Source organism: Gopherus flavomarginatus, chromosome 3 (genome assembly GCF_025201925.1).
Source record: "Gopherus flavomarginatus isolate rGopFla2 chromosome 3, rGopFla2.mat.asm, whole genome shotgun sequence".
Classification (NCBI taxonomy): Eukaryota; Metazoa; Chordata; order Testudines; family Testudinidae; genus Gopherus; species Gopherus flavomarginatus.
The window spans coordinates 161,818,494-161,839,804 of NC_066619.1; the positions used below are offsets into that span (position 1 = coordinate 161,818,494).

General features: G+C 41.0%; 1 protein-coding gene across 1 annotated transcript; it reads left to right on the forward strand.

Annotated features, from left to right (window-relative positions):
- Window positions 1–13,326: 13,326 nt before the first annotated feature.
- SPP1 (secreted phosphoprotein 1) lies at window positions 13,327–20,876 on the forward strand. Its single transcript, XM_050946804.1, has 7 exons — window positions 13,327–13,459; window positions 14,848–14,914; window positions 15,020–15,070; window positions 17,307–17,411; window positions 17,820–17,864; window positions 19,012–19,278; window positions 20,079–20,876. Exons 2-7 carry the CDS (start codon window positions 14,861–14,863, stop codon window positions 20,505–20,507), a joined length of 951 nt encoding a protein of 316 aa, XP_050802761.1. The 5' UTR covers window positions 13,327–13,459; window positions 14,848–14,860; the 3' UTR covers window positions 20,508–20,876.
- The last annotated feature ends 435 nt before the right edge of the window (window positions 20,877–21,311 follow it).

Consider the following 21,311-nt stretch of genomic DNA (forward strand, 5'->3'; position numbering starts at 1 on the left):
AACAAAAACACTTGCTGCTTTGCATTGTCTAACCAATTGTTTAGATGTGAATTAGGTCCTCTTTTTATTTTTGGCTCAACAGGACAAGTTTCTCCCTTTAGGAAAGAGGTCACTTCCAAAAACAGCCTGTCATCATATCTAGTCACATTTTCCAGGGGTGAAGCAAAGTCATTTGACTTCAGTGTGCTAAATAAGATTCTGTGAACAGCCAGCCACACTGATTTACCTCATGCCTCCCAGTGGTCTGTTCCCCGATACTTAATGCTTCCGAATACATGGCTGTCTCTCTCATGGTTTGCTTTAGATCCTTGTGTTTAAATATGTTTCTGGGGTTTTCCTTTCCTCTCCTTAATGTATATCTACTGCTCATTTTCCTTCTCTGTGTACATGTGCCAACCACAGTTTCCCATTTGCTCTGCCAAATTTATATTTACATACTCAACCGATAATCTTTCTGTATAGCTAGCATCAAATTATATGCAAAACGTTCTCCCTAAATCTGGATGCTATTATCTTAGAATTTTACATCCCAAAACAAACTCTCCTCTAAGATTTCCCTACTGAAGAGTATTTGCAAGGAAGGTGGGGCCTCCATAGCAATGTATTGCACACAGGTAAGGCTGGTTGAAATATTTCCAGCCGAATAGTTTTGTGGGGGAAGTGCTGATTTGATGGAATTAATGCATTTTGTGGCAATGCGTTGATTCTGTCTAAACTTTCAACAGACACTAAGCAGGCTGGGGGAGGCGGATTTCCTGCCAGTCTACCCAGCTCCCCAAGAACCCAGGCTCCCTGCCTGGTGGGCTGCCCAGCTCCCTGAATGACCATCAGAATGGCCATACTGGGTCACACCCATGGTCCATCTAGCCCAGTATCCTGTCTGCTGATAGGGGCCAGTGCAGTGCCAGATTCTTCTGGGAATGAACTGAACAGGGCAATGATTGATTGACAGGCTATCTGGTTCCTAGTCCTACTCCCCAGCTGCCTACCTGGTAGACTGCTGGGCTCCTGGCTACCTGGGCATCCCAACTTACCAGCTGCTGGCTGTCCAGTTCCCTAGTTGCATGGCCAGCTTGCCAGCCATCCAGGGAGCTGGGGAACTAGAAAGCTTGGGTAACTGGACAGCCCGGCAATGGGACCTTTTTTTGGTGCTTCCAAACTGAAATATTTAGGAGTTCTAGTCCTGTGAAAAAGTTTGACTCTTCATCCCAGTTTGAGGCACCTTTTTTTAACTTCAAAATCTCAAAATTTGTCATGGAACAAAAATTCCATATTCTGGCCAGCTCTACTGCCTGGTGTCATTTTGGCTTAATGTACATTGGATTCAGTTCACATTTAGTTCCAGGGACATGTGTACTTGACAAAATATTACCAATAAAGCACCTTCATGCTGTGTCTGTATTTCTACTTCCAGCCCTGTCCTAGTATGCAAATTTTAAAAATGTAAAAAGTTAACCAAACATTCCCTAAATCTCAGTATAAAACATAGTCATATCTGAGTTTGGGATAGTTCTTACTGTATCTGATCTGATTCCCTACCTGACTTAAAATCTACAGAATCAAACTATGGTCATGGACACTTCCACCAATATATTAACTCTGTCTTGTTTGTTCAGCTCCAGTATTAAATCAACAAACTTCAGTACTGAAGCTTAATCCTGCAGTACCTCTCTCTAGGTCTTTTTCAATCCAAAATAATCCCTTTACCATTAAACTAAAAAAAAAAAATTAGAGAATCTGCTTGTGAGTCAGAGTCAGGGTGATGGGATAGGGTGAAATCAAGGACTCATTCAATGAGCTCTGATTCCACCACAAAATCAGGCCAGTTCCCTGGCAGAGATATTTCCTCCCAGTTCCAACCCCAACTCTTTAATCTTCCTCCCCCAACCCTACAATTGGCTTTTTTCCTCTCTGTCCCCTCACCATGAACTCCTCCCCCTTGCATATACACACACATCCCGTAACAGATTATTGATGTTTTTCTGACTCACTGCTGCATCAGTTCATCTCAGACAACATTAGGCTGGGATCTGGAGCTGGGCAAAACCTGAAACCACACAACAGTCGCTTGGTTACTGGGTTTGTAACCGGACTTGGAACTTAGACTGGGCTAATTGGAAAGACCACAAACTATTCAAGCAAGCCTGAACCTATCACAATGCCACTACCTTAATCCACCCTAGGAGCTTGTAAAGATAGTGGCAGGGTCAGAAAGGATGGCAGACAGAAGTCTCCTGTACAGATAATGACAGATATGTGGTCCAGGGTTCAAGAGGTTAATTACATAACACTGGCCAATTTTCCAGTTTCCCAGCTCCAAGTGTTTACCAGGGAAGTGGACATTTTAAAAGATTTGAAAAAGTCTGCCTCAGGGAATTGGTGGCACCTCCTTGCAGACTAACTCATCCACACACTAGGCGTGTGCCCACTCCACAATCCAGGGGTATAACTGCAGCACATGTAGACGTGTCTGAGCTACTTTATTGTAGCTAGCTTGGGTACTGATGGAAGTGAAGCGGCAACATGGTGGACTTCAGCATGGACTAGCTAGATTAAACTATCTTGAGTTTGTCACTGAGCTCTGAATTTGCCATACAGCACAATGGTTCCAATGTAGGGTATGTCTACACTTACAATGGTGTGTATAGTACAGACACTGCATGCCCAGCTAGCATGGGTATAAATAGCAGTGAAGCCAGTGAAGCACGGCTCCCCACGGTATGTAGCCTACATTGGCTCCCTACATGCCCAAGCAGTACCTCCTACTGCAGTGTCCTGGTGCCTCCCCACTTCTGGAACCATTCCCTGCAGCATGCAGCTACACTTGTAGTACCTGTACTCTACACCCTACCTAAGTGTAGACCCGGGGGTTAGACTAGATGACCCTTGCGGTTCCTTCTCTCTATGCTTTTACAGCCTTAGTATAATGTGAGTAAGGTGCTAAAGGATGGCGGATACAAATGTATCTCATCCTCTGCCTTGAAGAGGGTCAAATGCACACATGTGTACCTAGCACACCATGTAGACTTGCTCACCCTTGCCGCCTTGTATCATAGCTCTGGAATTAAAAATAAGCACAGAGCAGTGGCATGCTTTCAGCTAATGTAGTTGCAGTTGATTGAAAAGGATAATTTCATTAATCAACAGCTTCAGAACGTGGGCCATGATCTCCGTGCACTCAGTAGCATTACCTCAGTGTAACCGAGAACAGAAGTTGGCCCCTAGTCCTTTGCTTACATCTGCTCCTTGCCATGCTCTCCTGTTACCTTTTCTCCCTCCTGTTTTCCTGGTCGTGTGAGAGCTGGAGATTTCCTTCATGCGGTGGCAGCAGTGATGAGCGCAGATGAGAGTGAGCACACTGTAGCCCCAGATAGTCATTTCCATCATGTTCTGCTAAAAATTTTCCCGCAGTCAGTGAAACAGACATCTTGTGACTTTCCACAATTTCACAAGACTAAGAAACCCCCTTTCCTTCCTTCTACTTCTGCAGCTGCAAATAATTCCATCATTCCCCTTTTTTTTTGTGCTTGGTGGAGAGAGAAAATGTCATAAGGACTGAAAAGAGGAAAATAAATGAATTCAAGAAGGTGTGTGTGGTGGGGGAAACAAGTTTTATGTCACCAGCATTCCTCTTTCCCCCGCCCCTCGAAAAAAACAACTCAAAATAAAGTCCCAGCACTTTCAACCAGCTTCAGTTTTCTTGGAAATAGGGCCAGCTCTGGCAAGATGCTAAGTGTCTTCAAATCCCCCTGACTTCATTTACAGGGAGGTTCTCCAAAGCACCTAAAGGATTGAGGCGCACAGGTCCTACTGCCTTTCCTTAATTCTGGAGAATTACATCTGCTGTGGTGCTCAGGCTTTGGGATTAATCAGAAGGGTAGTTTCGAAGCTCACTTCAGTGGGCACTAATGGTGTGATGGGTTGGATCACAGAAACCCTCTTGGGAGCTGCCACCCGATGTGCCAAGACTACCTCTGCTCCTGCTTTCCCTGCCAGCTCAGGACTCCAGCACCCTGTCTTGCTGAGCCAAACACACCCGTCTGCTCTAACAAAGACCCAGGGTCTGAATTACTTGCTCAAAGCCACAGGCTTCACTGAAAGCAGCTCACAAAAGTGTTCCTGTCTTTAACACTTAGATTCCCAATTCCCAATGGGGTCTAAACCCAAATAAATCCATTTTACCCTGTATAAAGCTTATGCAGGGTAAACTCATAAATTGTTCACCCTCTATAATACTGATAGAGAGATATGCACAGTTGTTTGCCCCTCCAGGTATTAATACACACTCTGAGTTAATTAACAAGTGATTTTATTAGATACAGAAAGTAGGATTTATGTGGTTCTAAGTAGTAACAGACAGAACAAAGTAGGACACCAAGCAAAATAAAATCAAATGCACAAATCTATGTCTAATCGAACTGAATACAGTTAATCTCACTCTCAGAGATGCTTCAGTAAGTTTTTTCCTTAGATTGGATCCCTTCCAGGCCTGGGCACAATTCTTTCCCCCGGTACAGCTCTTGTTCCAGCTCAGGTGGTAGCTAGGGGATTCTTCATGATGGCTCCTCTCTTTAGCCAGCTGAAAACCAAACGGAGGGGTCTCCCCCTCCTCACTCCTATGCAAAGTGCAGCTCCAAGATGGATTTTAGAAGTCACCTGGGCTAGTGACATGTCCATGTATGACTCACGGTTTTTACAGGTAGCATCCATTGTTTACATGCGACCTTGAATGTCCTCTTATGTGGATTGGAGCATTCCAAGATCCATTGTCTTTTAAGTGTTTCTTGATTAGGTACTTAATTTCAACATTCCTTTCTCCAGGAACTGACCAAATGCTCTGCTAAGGTTATTTAGAAACCAACCCAGTACACAGCCAACATTCATAGCATTCATAACTTTGAATACAAAAATGATATATGTATACAAATAGGATTAATATATTCAGTAAATCATAACCTTTACGGAGATATGTTACATGGCATATGTAGCATAAAACATAGTCTAAGCATATTTCCATAAAGCCTTATGGGAGGTACCACCACAGATGGCACTCAGCACCTTGCTGGAACAGCTCAGTATGCTGCAAGATTACACCCTTTGATTCTCAAACACTTGACCCAAATGGTATCCAATACCTAGAGTCCCTAACAGCATACTCAATTGCCCCACTGGGAATGTGGAATTTCCTGCAGGTAACAGGAACATGTCTTCTATTCTAGTTCATATATAATACTAGTGCAAACTAGAACCAGATTCCTAGTTCATGTATAAAGTCAACACATTTAAACTTGGCACCCAAATCCATAGCTAGGCACCTAAATGAAAACTGCTTGATTTTCAGACTAACTTCAGGCATCCAGGTTTGAACTTTTTGCCTATTTTTGTTTTTGATGGGAACAAAAAACTGCACCCAGGGCAAACAAAGATATGTAGAATTTTTTCAGTTGTTTTAAAGCTCATATTAGATACTGAAATATATGATGACTCACTTTTCACACTAGCAACTGAAGTGACTTGAAAATAATCTGACAATTCTGAGTCCAACTAATCTCTGAGCTGTTACTCTATAGATGGCAGTATTAAATATGTCAATGGGGCATAAGAATTGGAGAAAAATCTTGCATGGACTTTTGTAGCTGGCATTAAATGCCAAAGGACAATAGTTTAGTGGGATTAAATTTCAGTAAACCACAGGCATCTTGAGTCTATATCTGCCAGTGTCAGAGCCAGCCTTTGGGCGCTACAAAACCCAGGACCTACTTTTAGCTCACAGCACCTCCAGTTTGTGGAGCTAGAAATGTACAAGAGAAAATCTCAGCTCTCAAATTCTGAAGAGTTTCTAGATCTTTTCTGTTAAAAAGAGGTTTGAAAATGTAAACTGATCTTCAGGCTTGGAAGAAGCAAGCACCTTGGCTCTGTTTCTGTAGTAGGGGCAGGGATGGAATCAAAAATTACATGCAGACAGTTTTAATGCAGAATGACTCCATTAAATTTGGATTGTCTCCCAAATAATCATCTCCTAAGATCTTTGGGCAGGGTCTGTGCATAGTGTTATAACCAGCAGACCTTCCCAAAAATGCAAAGACAGGCTCTGGAAAATGTATTGCAATCAGTCTCATTCACTGAATAAGTGTGAAACAAAACCTGCTGTGTTCACAAGTTGCTTAGCCTGACACACAGGCATGCTTGGAATGGTGGAGGGAGTGACTGGGAAACCGACACCCATATTGTTATGGAACTGCCTCTAAATCTACGCAATATTTTCCTTTGAGGAAACCAGCTTTTTCCTAGTCTCTCACTTTTTTTTCTTTATTTAATGCTTTAATGTTATTCAGGAAACAAATATTTAGATTTTGCATGGGACCTCGAACCTCCACTTGAGCTTAGCCTGAGTTAGAGATTCAGGAAGTACAGCGAATGGGGATGTAGGATGTTCACAGAGCTACAGAATTCGAGAACCCAGAGCAGACTCCCTTTCCCTTAATTTTTGGCTGCTTTTCTGAACTGAACCCTCAGAATCTTTCGAGGATTACCCATTACTAGCAAGAACAGAGCGGCATGATGGATCTTGCATGTGAGAGGACCCATGATCCCAGGATATTAACATCAGGGCCGGCTCCAGGCACCAGCTAAGCAAGCAGGTGCTTGGGGCGGCCAAGGGGAAGGGGCGGCTCTTCGGCGGCAATTTGGTGGCAAGTCCCTCAGTCCCTCTCAGAGGGAAGGACCAGCGCTGAATTGCTGCCAAAGAAGAAAGTGGCTCAGTGGGGCAGTGGAGCTTTTTTTCCTTTTCTTTTTTTTTGCCGCTTGGGGCAGCAAAAACCCTGGAGACGGCCCTGATTAACATCACCACAAATGATTCCAAAGACAGTATAAAGTCCACTTGAATTGAACATTTAGGATTATCCATAACTTGGTGGTAGTAATTTTGCATTAATAAATGTCATTCTGATGCCTGAGAGTGTGACAGCCTTGTAACCAGGGCTGGCCCTCGATCAAATGGCGCCCCAGGTGAGGAGCATCTTCGGTGCTCTCCCTCTATTTGTTAAACTTTTGAATACCTTATTTTTTATTGCATGTGTAGCCAATTTAATGACTTTGATGCATGATTTATCCCTGTTATAGAAGATGATAAATTTGCATGATAGGATGTGTAAATCTGTATTTTTTCACGCTAACAAGAAATTGTATTGTTCTGGAGTGTCCAAGAATTAAAGATTAATCTTTAATTGAAGATTATGTGATGAGATGAAACCTCCAGGAATACATCCAGCCAAAATTGGCAAACCTGGTTCTACCGTCATATAAATATTTACTTCTAATAGTCTATTGCACAGATAGTAAAGGGTCTTTGTAATGCTAGGAATACGGGTCCTCATTCTCATTTATACTAAGGCCCTTACTGCTCTAGCAGTATAGAAGGACCTTAAAGAAGATGTAAATTATATGGTATAAAGGGACTTTAGTGTAAATGTGCATCAGGTTCATGCTTCCATCATGACAGTCAAAACAACACCCAAATTCTGGATCATGAGACCTATTGACATGTTGCATATAAAGGAAGACTAACATTTGGGGCCAATATTTTCAAATATAGGTACCTAAAGTTAAGCACCCTATTTAGGTGCCCACATATGGGGTTGTGTGTTTGACTTTGTGCACCTACATTGGAAAAGTCAGAACTTTGAATGTAATAAGCTTATGTTTTCAGACACAAGGATCATTGGTGCAGTTTCTTTTCCAAAGTGTTCTGCAGCCAATTTTTCTCTCTCTACCACGGATGTAATTAAGCTAAGTAGAAAGAGTGCTCTTCAGGAAATGGAAGCAGATGTTATGGTATATGGAGATATACATTGTCTGTGCAAAGGCAAAAATGTGAGCTGTAACTATGAACATGTCTCCTGCTCTGGGGCTTTAGTTAAACAGAAAATTCAGGGGTATTTGGGATATATAACATAAGGCTAAAAAGTCCAGTTTTTGAGGCACTTTTCAGCAACATCTCATTCCAAAATGCACTGCAAAAATGTTTTGGTTGTTTTTCATATAAACCACTATTTACTACTAAGCCTGCTTTTCTTTGGGAAGTTCTAACCGCAAAGATGTTATTTACAGGAGCACTGCCAAGTGATTTTTTAAAATAGTTTTTCATTTGTGTTCTTAGAAACTTGGAGATAACATGTTTGCCCTTCCCAATTTTGTCCTTTCCATCTGGAAGACATTGTTCCCGATCCCTCCCACCTCCTCTTTCTTATGGTGCACAAACTAACAGGGCTTCACGTTGTTTTTGTTCTGTTATTATCTTGTCTACCAACAAGTGAAGAGGTCACCAATGAAATCAGTGCGGTGTCTGGCACATGGCTTTGTTAGTTAAATTTAGCACCCTCTGGTGGCTAGGTGGTTCCCCACTGCAGTAACACAACCAAATTCTTACAGGATCATGAAGTAACAATGGCTGTAGTTTTACTTTTTGGTTAACAGAGCTTTAATTTTAAAATAAATGAGATGGAATTGTAGAAACAAAGGACATACCATATACAATCAGACTGCTGGTCCATCTGATGTGGTGTCTTGTCTCTTTCAGTTGCCAGAATCTGATGCTTCAGACGAAAGCAAACCACATGGCACTGACAAACTAATGCAATACTTTACAAAGGACAGAAGAATCTCTCCTGAGCTTCCTGGGGGATGAACTTACACAGGGAAGCAAGAAGAACTGATTTCTATTATCTTTAGCTCAGGTGGCTAGTTTATAATAGTTTACAGTATGGAAACTTTGGAGCTGTCCCCCTAAACTAATAACCAGAAACGTTCACTAAAAGTGATACCTTTTACTAACACTGTGATCCTATAGTCCTCATACAATCAAACTCCCCCTGAGTTAATGGGAGTTGGCCTGTGGGGACTGTCAGATAGTAAAGGGGTCCAGACTGAGTCTGGAGATGTGCGGTGTGTTTATGCGATGGAAGTACAGTGAAACTAATACCAAAAAATCATCATAAGGCAACCTCCTACCTTCAGTGACCACTGCAAAGTGACCCTAAACCTACTGAATAAGTTCTGTTCCAGCTTTATTAGGAGTTGACTTCCACTAAACAACCACATGTTGTCACTTCCATAAACAGTACATATAAACCACCCCAAGGAGATGGGCTCAAGATGAAAAGTTCAGCTCAAGATCTAGATTTAAACCTACCCAGAGTCTGGGTGTATTTGGATCTCAGGTTTTGGTTCAGACTTGTGTCTAGTTTAATGGTATATAAAAAAGAATGACATTGATGCTAACACAGATTACTACTCAGGACATAGCCAGATCATCTGCACAATACAGTATCAGACAAGCCAGGTAAGCCAGAGTTCTGAGGGGAAATACTCCATCAAAAGAAGGAAGTCATTATACGGCAGGAGAGAGAAAGACTGTGGAGGGGTGGATAATGGCCACATCAAAAGGCAGATTGGAATTTCCCACACAGGCCAGAGGAACTACTGTCAGCTCCTGTCACTGTATTGAAGACCCAGTTCATGATTTTAGAAAAAGATAGCAGCATTGATAGTGGATTTCTACAATGAAAAATAACCACGCTTTAACAATCTAACACCACATTCCTGATGTTATCCAAAAAGGAACTAAGTGTTGTTAAAAGATCATGTGTCAAGACAGGTGAATAGCAGATCTTGCCTGCATGCAATTAATTGCATCCCCATGCAATTGCATTTTGCACATTTCCAGTTACTTGGTGGAAACTCCACCATATGCAGATTCCAGAGAGCTATTTATGTTGCCCCTGTATATACCGTGCTCTTCAGATTTAAGCATTTTAAAATGGTAAATAAAAATACAAAACTGATCCTTCCATTCCATTCTAGCAGCCAGTTTGCTTCTGCTTTCAGTAAGCACCCACCTACTTTACAGCATATAGGAGTTCTCAGCTGGGCAGCACCATGCGGAGGAGGAAGACCTTTGGTATTACTGTGCTATGTTTCTTGCTGAGGAGTAACCACGAATGACAGACATGAGACAAGTGCTAAATTTAATACAGCTTTACATAAGCTGATTTTGCATGAAAATATAGTAGTTTACTGACAGTCATTTTATGTCCTGTCCCTGGATTACAGCAAAACATCACTGTTGATCCTTAGCTCTTACAAAATCAATACTTCTATAAACCGGAGTATCTGTATAAACAACGGAACCAGGCTGTCTGTTCAGCTGTCACAACAGCGTTCAGAAGCACTGCCATCTGGTGGTAGTTTAGAAATATAACCTACTTACTATGAGTACCCTATTAGGGGTCCTAGGGTTAACCCTTGGAAGATGGTGTTCTAACAAATACCCCAGAAATCATTACCTATAAGTAACCAAATTGACATTTATTCAAATGGCTGGTTACTGAATAAACTGCAGTGTGAATAAAGTTGTAAAGTATCTGAGCTCTACCAACCAATTTATGCTGATGTGCTTGTGAAATTAATAGATGCCAAGGCCAGAAGGGACCCCTGTGATGATCTGGTCTGACCTCCCATATAGCACAGGCCAGAGACCTTCCCCAGAATCATTCCTAGAGCAGATCTTTCAGAGAAATAAATAATTCATAATCACCAAAGTAAAAATGTGTTTAGCTGGTTTAAAAGTTAGTTCGTGCTCTTATAGATATTGAAGCAATTTGCGTAATAATGTGATACCCCTTTGGGACAAATATGGGTTCTCACAAAGGGGAAAACTTAAGTTTTGAAGAACAAAACATCATGATTTATTTTTTCTGTGCAATGTAGTATTCGTTTCTCCAGTGCTTCATTAATGGATGAACTAGAAAATGTGGGTTTCACTGAGCTCAGTATGGAAGGCAGTGTACTAGTGGTTAAAACAGGATTACATGTTGATTTGCTCTGCATTATGTGCAAGTCATTTAATCTCTCTGTGCCTCGGTTTCTTGCTCTGTTCAAATAGAGGTAATACTTGCCTTCCAAGGGGATCGTGAGAATAATTTGTAGAGAGTTTTGCTATTCTTGGACTGAAGGTGCTATGCTATTTAAGGGCCAGACCCACTAAAGGTCCAATGAAGTCAATGAGAGTATTTCTATTCACTACAGTGGCCTTTGGACCGGTCCCTAAATGCAAAGAAATATTAATTAATATTTATAAATACCTAGTTTTTCCAGCTTCACTGTTAATTAATATTGAGGCCGAAACTTTCAAAAATGGGTATCTAAAGTTCGACTCTTAAATCCACCTTTAAATACCTAAATAACTGGGCTGGTTTTCAAAAGTCCTAAATCACTGGGAGACACAAGGTGATCAGCATTTTTGAAAACCAGGCCACTCAGAGCCTAACTTTAAGTGCCTATTTTTGAAAATCTAGAACTAAACAATATAGTTCCCTTTACTTCTTTTTTACATGTAATCCTTCATTTAAATTTTTAGGTACTTAGACTAAAGAGTTCCTGAATGCACAGAATTAAAAACATTAGTAATAAACTACAGCAACTTGACTTCAAAAGTGGAGAGCCTTACGAAGTGTTTAAATTATTCATTCTAGACATATATGTTTGATTGCATCCGACGAAGTGGGTATTCACCCACGAAAGCTCATGCTCCAATATGTCTATTAGTCTATAAGGTGCCACAGAACTCTTTGCTGCTTTTACAGATCCAGACTAACATGGCTACCCCTCTGATACTTGACATTCATGTTTGATTATACACTTTTAAAACTATTACTCAGGTAACACTTAGGTCACACTTTCCTCCATGGATATCAAAGCACTTTACAAACAAGAATTAATTTTCACAACATACTTGTGAATTAGGAATCTACAGCAATATTTCAAAGGTCCATATATCGCTATCAGCAGAAGCCATATGCATAAATTAGCTGTGGGATTTTCAGAAGCTCTCTGCATTGATCTAACTTTTCTCCTGCTAAGGTCAATGCTTAGGGTTAGGCTAGTGCTGAGTATTTTTGAAAATCCCTCCCTGATGTTCCAGCTGTGCTTTGCACAGTATTTCTAGTCATATGAAGGAAGAGTTCTTTATCTCCAGTCTGCTGTACATGGGCTAACTAGATGAGAATAACGGGTACCTGCTAAATTCCTATTAACTAGAAGTGCTTGGTAACAGACAAAAGATAATACCTTGTCAAACTGATGTTCTAGTATGCACCCATGTTTAATCATGCAATTTGGCTTTATCTGAGATCAGAGATAAAGCGAAAGATGCCCTTTTCGCAACAGGTTAGAAATTAGAATGCTGTTTTGCTTTCTAAAATACTACTTGGACTTTTCTTTCTGTGTCAAATTAAAGTTAGTTGTTGTGTTGAGGAAATTAAGATGGGTGCTTAGTGATTCTTCAACACCCAACAAACTAAGCATGGTCTGTCTAGGGCAATACATTTAAGGAAGGCTTTGCTGGAATAGTATTGAGACCATCAACTGGCTTGTACCACATCACTCTTTTACAACTATGGAGTTTCAATCCACATGGTCCCTCACTTCCAAATGCTATAGTTCATTCTTGAGCAGTGGGCACCGTTAGTCCTAAACATGTCCAAGAATCTGACTGCACCTGCTTTAAAACTTCACTACATCAAAGAACTCTGGAGTGTATTTGGCACCAAAGGTACCCAAGGTAAATGATTGAATTGACATCAGGAAACATCCTTGAAGGCAGAAATGAAACTGGGAAGGATCCAGAGGAGTAGCTGGAAGAAAACAGGGAAAAATATGGGAGATAGGGCAAAACCTTTTTTTTAACCTAGAGCTCCAGTGACTCTAGGGCCAACCCTGCTTGTCAACTTTCTGGAAGCAGAACACCAACTGGGAGATCTGCATAGAAATCAACATCCTTATCATTTACATGCAAAAACTAGTGGGCCATGTTCTCCTCCCAGTACCCAATGTGCAATCCTATTGAAACCAATGGGGTAACACACACACATCACTGAGAGCAGAATTTGACCCATCCTTTTTTAAGGGCAGATTTTTATCCTCCGTGACACATTAACTAAGAGCTTTTGTCTCCCACGCTTGGAAGGAGGAATGAAAGACTTCTGGACAACTGTTGATTCTGCCTTAAACAAAAGTAGAACCCATGTGATCCCTGAAGTCCTCCTACGTGATACTGAATGCTGTGTGTTCTAACTGGTTAATGATATTGAACATAAGTAACATTTTAACCATGGAGTAGCTGTTGTTTGTTCTGAAAGCCACAAAACCAAAGAGGAAGTGTAGGAGAATGTGGGCAGGACAGTGGCAAGAAACCTCATGACCTCATCCTTTCCACCTCCAGGGGATTGGCTGGCTGATGTCTGGAACAGCATTTAAATTCCAGAAGGCTGCAGATGTTCAGCAGTAGAAGAGCAGAGAAAAGGAAGTCTGAATCCTTTCAGAGCAAATTGGCTTGAGCTGCTGCACAGTGAAAGCTAACAACACTTTAGATTCTACCCTTCTGATCCAGACACCAAGAAAGGTAAATGCACATTTCACTGCCTAACATTTGGTGCTGCGTTAAGTTTTTATTCATGTGAACCTCAGGCAGTAGAGTTTTAAATAGTCTAGTTTTTAATTCAACTTTAAAAACATTCTAATTCCTCTGTTGAAGGGTGAGCCTTCAGAGCAGTAAAGTTGTCTTAAAGAGGGCTGCAGCACATTATGTTAAATTACCATTTTAGATCTGTTTGTTCATTTAGGGATGGAGGAAGGAGGTGGTTTAAATTCCTGCCACTGAGTCAAGTGCTAGAAATTTGAAGCTGCCACTTGAAAACAAGAGTGTACTGCCAAAATGTAATCATTTTCACATCACATGCCACGCTCTTCTGCAGACTTGCAGGGCTTTGAATGAGCACCCTGGATGGGATATTTTACTTTTCTTTTATAATAATTGAAATTTCATTACTTCTAGTACAGTATCTGTTTAATTCATTGTTTAGAACATAAGAACTATTATAGAGGATCAGACCTATGGTCTATCTCACACAGTATACTGTCTTCTAAAAGTGGCGGGTGCCAGATGCTTCAGAGGGAATGAACAAAACAGGCCAATTTATTGAGTGATCCATCCCCTGTTGTCCAGTCCCACCTTCTGGCAATCAGAGATTTAGGGACACCTAATGTATTCCTTCCCTAAAAGCAAATATCTCTGTCTCAAATTTCCTTTTCTCATAGACTCTGCATGGGGTTTTTCATTTTTTGGTTTGGTTGGTGTTCTGTTTTGTTTTTTAATTTGTCCTTAAATACTTAATCAGATACATGGCCTCTTGGCTTCAAGTTTCTGGAAAGATTTGATCTACCAAAAAGCAGATTTTGTTCATATAAATTGATTTTTGTATTTATCTTATTGCAACTTTAATTCAAATTATGTTCTGAAAACTAGATTTATACTAACTGTAAGGGAGACAAAAAAAATTGTCTTGCTTTCTCTGTTTGTATGAAACTAAACCGGTCCTTTATCAGCATTTTTCTTTTATTTCTAAAGCTTTTCCCTCATTAGCTCAAATCACCAGATCGCAGGACTACATTTTGTGAGGGACTGAACATCCTCAGCTCCTAGCTTAACACTTTGAAGTGTCAGGTTTAAAACTCTCGTAACACTTGAGTAGAGACTCAGTAATGAATTAAAAATCTACACAGCCAGTTCTTCTGGCGTGGGATTATTGAGCTTCTGCTCCCCTCCTCTGATTAGCTGCAGAACAGGGCAGAGGTTGCAGAGACAGAAAGAGAATGGTTGGCATGGAGAGTTTGAATCCTCAGTGGAAACTTCAGCTGAGCACAGTGGAACACAAAGAGAGAAACAAAAAGCCTATAGCATACTTGCAATTTTTTGGTATTGTCAACTCACAGTTACAATATCTTTTCCAGGTAAAATATCACAATGAAGATTGCGGTGCTTTGTTTGTGCCTCATCACCATCTCCTTTGCATTACCAGTAAGTATATCAGACATGTAACAACAAGCAAAAAGTTGTATATTTCCTTCACAAATTAACAGTGAATGTATAGTGAAAATTTCTTTCCTCTCTTCTCCCCACAAGGTGAGTAAATTGAAGCGTCGATCCATCTCAGAGAGCTCTGAAGAAAACCATGTAAGCTCTTTTTACAATCCAACTTCTCTATCATTCCTTTACTTCTTATTTAATTGTCACCACCTCAGCTATGTTAAATTGCACTTTCTGATTCATTGTAACTATAACTGTTCACAAAACTTTACCTAACTTGAATTTTATGGCCAGATTCTCATCTAGTGTAAATCAGTGTAGCTTCATTGACTTCTGTGGAACTATGCCACTTTATACCATTTGGGTATCTGGCCTAATATCTTTAAAAGATGTGCCCTTGCGTATCTTTATAGATCCATTTGTTTAATCACAAACTTTTAAACTCAAGCTCCTTTAAAAAAAGAAGTTACAATACGGCATAGTCTTAATGATTCACATCAATCACTGTGGAACAGATTCTGATACTTTCATTCATCTTGAGTAGCACCTTACTCCATGAATGGACCCATTAATTTCAGTGAGACTGTTCTCAGAGTATGGTACGACTCAATAAGGGTGTCAGAATCTGGTGCTGTAAGATCACCCCAGAATCTCAAGTTACCATAGAAGTGGAATTAATGAGTTTTAAAATCAAGGACACCTCATTATAAAATAAAATTGTTTTGGTAAGTTTCACTATTATATTTATATGTGCACTACACCACGGTATGCTATTAAATGTATTGCAGAATATTTTGCAAAAGTCACAATGTATCTAAGAATGAGTTTCATATTCAAAAATAGATAGATCCACATTAAATGCATGGACAGAACACTCTGATAAATGTACACAACAGCCCACTATCCAAAGGCCTGATCCTGTGGAGTACTCCACCTCCTCAGCTAGAATGGATTTGAAGGCACTCAGCACCTGCCAGGAGGTGCTCTGCACAACATAGGATAGTGTCAAAGGAAAGGTTAATTTATGGCACATTTGGATGTGTGTGCTGCATGTATTTGTCAAATAGTTCTAAATCACATACTGCTGATTTAACAAGCACACACCACACTTTGCCCTTATACTCTGTGCCACCCCAGTGAAGTCACTGAGACTCCAGATATGTTAGTCAAGAGAGAGTTGGGCTCCAACATTCCAGAAAATGACTAGCCACAGCTGAGGTGTTCAAGGAGGCGAACAAGCCGAGGCATAGTAAGGGCTCCCTCCTACTGCATCTGAAGCATTGGGCACCCCAAATGAGCACAGAGTGGTAATGATGAAATGGGGACATAATTTCTCTCCCTCCACACAGCTCCGCAGGTGCCCAATGGGGAGTGTGTGGCAGAAAGCATGCTCATCCTGCACCCTGCTCCAGCCTGAGCCCGAATATCAACACTGCAATGAAACAGCCCTTCAGCTCAAGTCCTGTGAGCCCTGGCATGGGCCAGCTGCAGGTTTTTCTTTGCTGTTTAGACATACCCTGAAGGAGACTGTGCCTCCTAATGTTCATGCTGGGGCATTGTCACACCACGCAGCTCCTTACTTAGAGCTGTATCAGTCAATGACATTCTCATTTCTTACCTTTTGAGAGAAAGCATCCTGTCTGGGCAAGGGACTCTTCTGTTTATTTCTTCAGAAAATAAATGACAAAATTGGTCCAGGTGCCAGTTAATGCTTAACCCTTGTGCCTCACATACCATGATTGCCTAGTAACCGCAGGTAATCAGGTCACACACCAGTACAGGCTTAGACCAATAACTGAAATAGTGATAGCATGCCTGCAGTGTTGGAATGAGTAAGCTAATAAATGCACTGGACCCTATTCTCCTTTCATTTACATTGACTTCAGTGGAGTTACTTTTATTTATGCCAGTGTAAATGAGAGGAGAATTAAGCCCATTGTTTGATTATATGTATTTTATGTAATGAGTGGTGCAACCCACAACATTTGGATCCAAATCCAAACTACCCCCAAACCAGGAGGTGTTTGGTTCTGGGGGTGGTGGAGGAGAGAGTGTTCTGATTATGACTGACACAGGAACCAGCTGCAAAATTCTAATCTAAACGTTCACAAGGTTCAGGAATGTTTACCTCCAGGAGTTTGGTACAGACATACCTCTCATATTATGTCCTTTCACATATAAATATATATTTGGATTGTTGATTTCTTCCGCACTTTATTTCATCTTAGTAAATGAGTAAAAACAAATGAGATACAAAGAGAGCAGGAATTTCACATGCCATATCTGCATGAAAAGCAGCTTCACCATTTGTGTTCTCCTCAAGTCATATGCTCCTATCTGTTTCATCTTAAATTGTGACCTTGGTTCTTCTTCTTATTTCCAGGATTCCAGGAACCATCATTCTCACAGACATCACCATCAGCATGTGCATACACAATCACGTATGAGACCAGCACAAACACAAGAACTTCTGGAACCACCTCAGCAGGTATCTAAAGCCACACTATATAGCTACCTGCAGAAATGGTTAGAAGAGAAATTTATAGAAACCCTGCTTTGCAGGAAAATTTTGTACAGTAAGAAAGGTAGCATAGAAGAGCCTTAGTGATAGCCACAACGGTAACTATAGCAAGCGTGGAACTTCTATCAGCTCCCAGAATAACAAACCTAGAAGAAGGTTAAAAGTAGAGCAGGTGGAAATTTTTCTAGTTTCCTACAAAAATGTGTCACAATTCTTGTTGTTGCCATTTTTAGACCAGCTGGTCAAAATTTCTCAAAGTTGAACAAATTTGAATTGTTTCCACAATTTTTGCGTGAGAATTGTCATAATTTTTTTTAGCAGCTGTATTAGATATGTTTCTCCACATTTACATTTCCTTTTCATATTCTTTTTCAGGACTGTTTTTTTTCAGATGAAAGTGTTGAGGACACCGAGCAGCAAGTAAGTCTTCATCCAGACCTCAAGCCTTGCTGTATACAGCACAGCAGCAACCATATCCCAATATCCATTTTTTTCTAACAACATTCTCTTCCAAAGTAGTTCCTTTGACATCTGTTCCTGAATAAAACAAAACTCCTGACAGGATCAATAAAATATAAAGCAACCAGATTTCTATAACTTGCACAGCAGTTTACAGAACCCGAGGCTTTATTCTCCCACTGCAAAATGTAATTAGCTCCCACTGAAGCAGTGGGAGAATGAGATCTGAATAACTAATTAGATTGAAGAAATCAGCACAGTAGATCCCCAAAAAAATCTACATGGTGTTAAAGCAAAGGGATCCACAAGTGTGTATTTGATGGATGTCAGCCTCTAAACAAATTCTGCATGTGTAGTGAAACCGTTTGTGACAAAACCTCAATTAATGAACAAACCTACTAAAACATACATAAACCTGAAGGACAAACCTTAGGACACGTGCTATCTCCTGCCTCCACAAAGGGATTAGGAAACTCAACAATCATCTACTTGTGTAGTTCCCTCTGGCTTGTTCTAACTGGAAAGAGTAGAAGTGTTTGCTGAAATCCCCTTGAGGAGTGTCAGTAGCTGTGGAAAATAAGTTACTGCTGGGCCAACCAGAAGTAACTTCTGGACAAGTTGTTACCAGAAAATCCACCCAGAACTCAATGGAGCATGTTAGAGAGGGCTGTTCTCACCTTTTCTGGATCCTGTGTCCCCAGAGCCACAACACTCAGGGATTCTAGGAGCATAGGAGGGAACACTACAGAGTTGCTGATCCCCCCTCTGCTTCCCCGCTCACACACATTTCTCCACATTTTGCTCCAAGTGCACCAAGCCACTAGTTCATATCTAAGATACTGCTACATTCTGCCTGATTAGCACCAGCTTTCCTACTTGGCTCTGACCTCTCTGCTCAAGCAATGTGTCTCATCATGGGAGTAACCTGGAGGTGCTACCACGTTTACCATGCCGTGGTAGGATCTTATCGGCCTGCCTCAGCTTTAGAATGTACAACAGTGTAATACACTTTGAGAGAGCCACAGAGAGACACTGTAATAATATTAACCTCACATCTATAACAATGCAATTGCATGCTGCACTATTAAATTGTTTCTACGCTTTTCAGAGCCTGCCTGAGCCAGCAAGTGTAAGTAACGAAGATGATGGTGATCATGATGATAATGATTCCAATGACACAGATGAATCAGATGAGGATATTGTCACCAATTTTCCCACTGATGCCCCAATAACTACACCTTTAACTCCTGCCCTCCCCACAAGGGGAGATAATTCAGGCAGAGGAGACAGCGTGGCCTATAGAATGAGGGCAAAAGCAAAGTTGGCAGGCGTGTACCATAAGAAGTCTAGTGAATTCTACAAAGCTGCAGGAAAGGTAAGTACCATTTGGCAATGGTTCCCGAGTTACCATAAAAGGAGGAGGATGTTCAAAACAAAAATTTCTTTGTGGGCATTATCCATGGAGGAGATTGACAAAATTACAGGCAAAATTAGAGGGGTGTATTTCCACTTGTTATGGATACATAACTCATAAAGTCAGTAAATATTATATTCCTCTATGCACTGAGACAGGAAAGTAGTCCCACTGTTCCAGGTGGCCAGCAGCCTCATGGTATAATCATATGTGAGACTTGAGGCCAATACTGAACTGATGTTTCGTATAGCACTATAAAACATTTGTTATAGCTCAGTAAATGTACACAGTGCTTTGCAGAACATGGATAACCTCAGGGGAGGTGAAACCAGGATGGCAAGCACCCTTGCAATGGAAATATTTTGGGAGCTTGACCACTGCCTAAACTTGTGCACATCATGGGTGGGGGGGTGCAGCGGTGAAAGCAGGGGGAAGAGGGGCTGGAGTAGCAGTCTCAGGGCCTGGAATCAGGCTAGGGAGCAGAAATGAGACAGGGAGGGGTGAAATGGGCCTAAGAGCAGGTAGGAACTGCCCTGACCCTCCTTCCCAGCCTGGAGCAGGCTGCTCTCACAAGTCTCAGTACCTCCCCTGTTTCCCCTCCTATCTTGTGCCCTCCCTCCAATAACCTATACCTCTTGAAGATCACCTGAACTCAAAAGGCATACCCTGCTTCAGTGGAGTATTGCAGTGTTTAGTGATTCATTGGCTCTTCATAATCTAGGATGCCTATTAATTATGCTTTACCTTTATGTTTGGCACAGTTCATCATACATAAGGTCACAGAGGAGGATGACAGCAAACCAGACACAGAAAGCCAGCAGGTGGATTCCTCCGAAGCCCAACTTGCTGCACACCACTTTCCACGGAAATCTGACATTAGCGTGGAACTGGATGACAAAAGTAACTTGCAGGACAGCAATGAAGTCAACAACAGGCCACACGATAAGAGCATGGAAAACGACAGCCCACAGCAGCTTGATTGTGTGGAGGCAGACAGCGACAACAGCAAATCTTATGTCACAGAAGACAGTCACATGAGCAAAGAAAGCACAGAACAGCAGCACGCCCAAACTGAGGACCTGCAACAGGTTGATGGTATCCCTGAAGTCAATGATAGCAATCAAACTTCTGAGAGCACTGAAGACACTCAAGACCATAACAGCATTGAAAACAATGAAGTCACTCTTTAAAACAGGAAAAAAAAGGGGGGAGGAAGGGGAAACAGATTCATTTCAAGAATTGTTTGCAAATTTAAACACATTGTGGTTTTGATCTCTAGCTGTAGCTGTGGTTAGTGGCAGCTTTATTAACCAGGCAAACTCAAGTATGCAGTATTAGCTCTCCTTTCCATTACAGAAATGTAAGCCCTGCTACTGCATATTTTACTGTGCTATTTGATTGTGATTCTGTTATGAAGAAAAATATAGAGAAGCAAGACAAATATAGTTTTACACACAGAGCGAATGTTACCTGATATAATACTGTACTTAAATGGGTTTAGAATTCCAGTGTATATTTTGTTGTATTTCGTGAATTCAATAAAACTACAAAACCCTGTACATCTGTATTGTGTCAATGTAATTAATGGAGACTACACATCATACTGAGCTCACCAATTCTTGCTCAGAAAAAATGAGCTGTATCGATGAACACTGCCACTTTAATTTCCTAAAATATGAACAATATTTAGTCACACAAGTTTCAGGAGTATACAAAATTAACAGGGACTTCTTCCATTATCACAAAGAGTTATCGTTACTTTAGGAACAAATTGGAATGGAATCTTATCATCACTTTATTTACGCTCACATTGGCTGCTAATGTCACAACTTCAGATTTATCCCTTGTCTCCACAACACACACACAAATTGACGACAAAGTAATGTAACTGTACCCTCAAAATATTATTGAACATATAATTAAACTTAAATACTGTGCTGCCCACTATGGGCCCAGTTCTGCTCCCAAAGAATGCACTATCAAAAATTTTCATC

Bases quoted from the DNA above. Each gene is read 5' to 3' on its own strand.
- SPP1 (XM_050946804.1), top strand. From the start codon at position 14,861: ATGAAGATTGCGGTGCTTTGTTTGTGCCTCATCACCATCTCCTTTGCA. The intron at 15,071-17,306 runs GTAAGCTCTTTT...TCTTATTTCCAG, and splicing joins AGAGCTCTGAAGAAAACCAT to GATTCCAGGAACCATCATTC. The intron at 17,412-17,819 runs GTATCTAAAGCC...ATTCTTTTTCAG, and splicing joins TTCTGGAACCACCTCAGCAG to GACTGTTTTTTTTCAGATGA.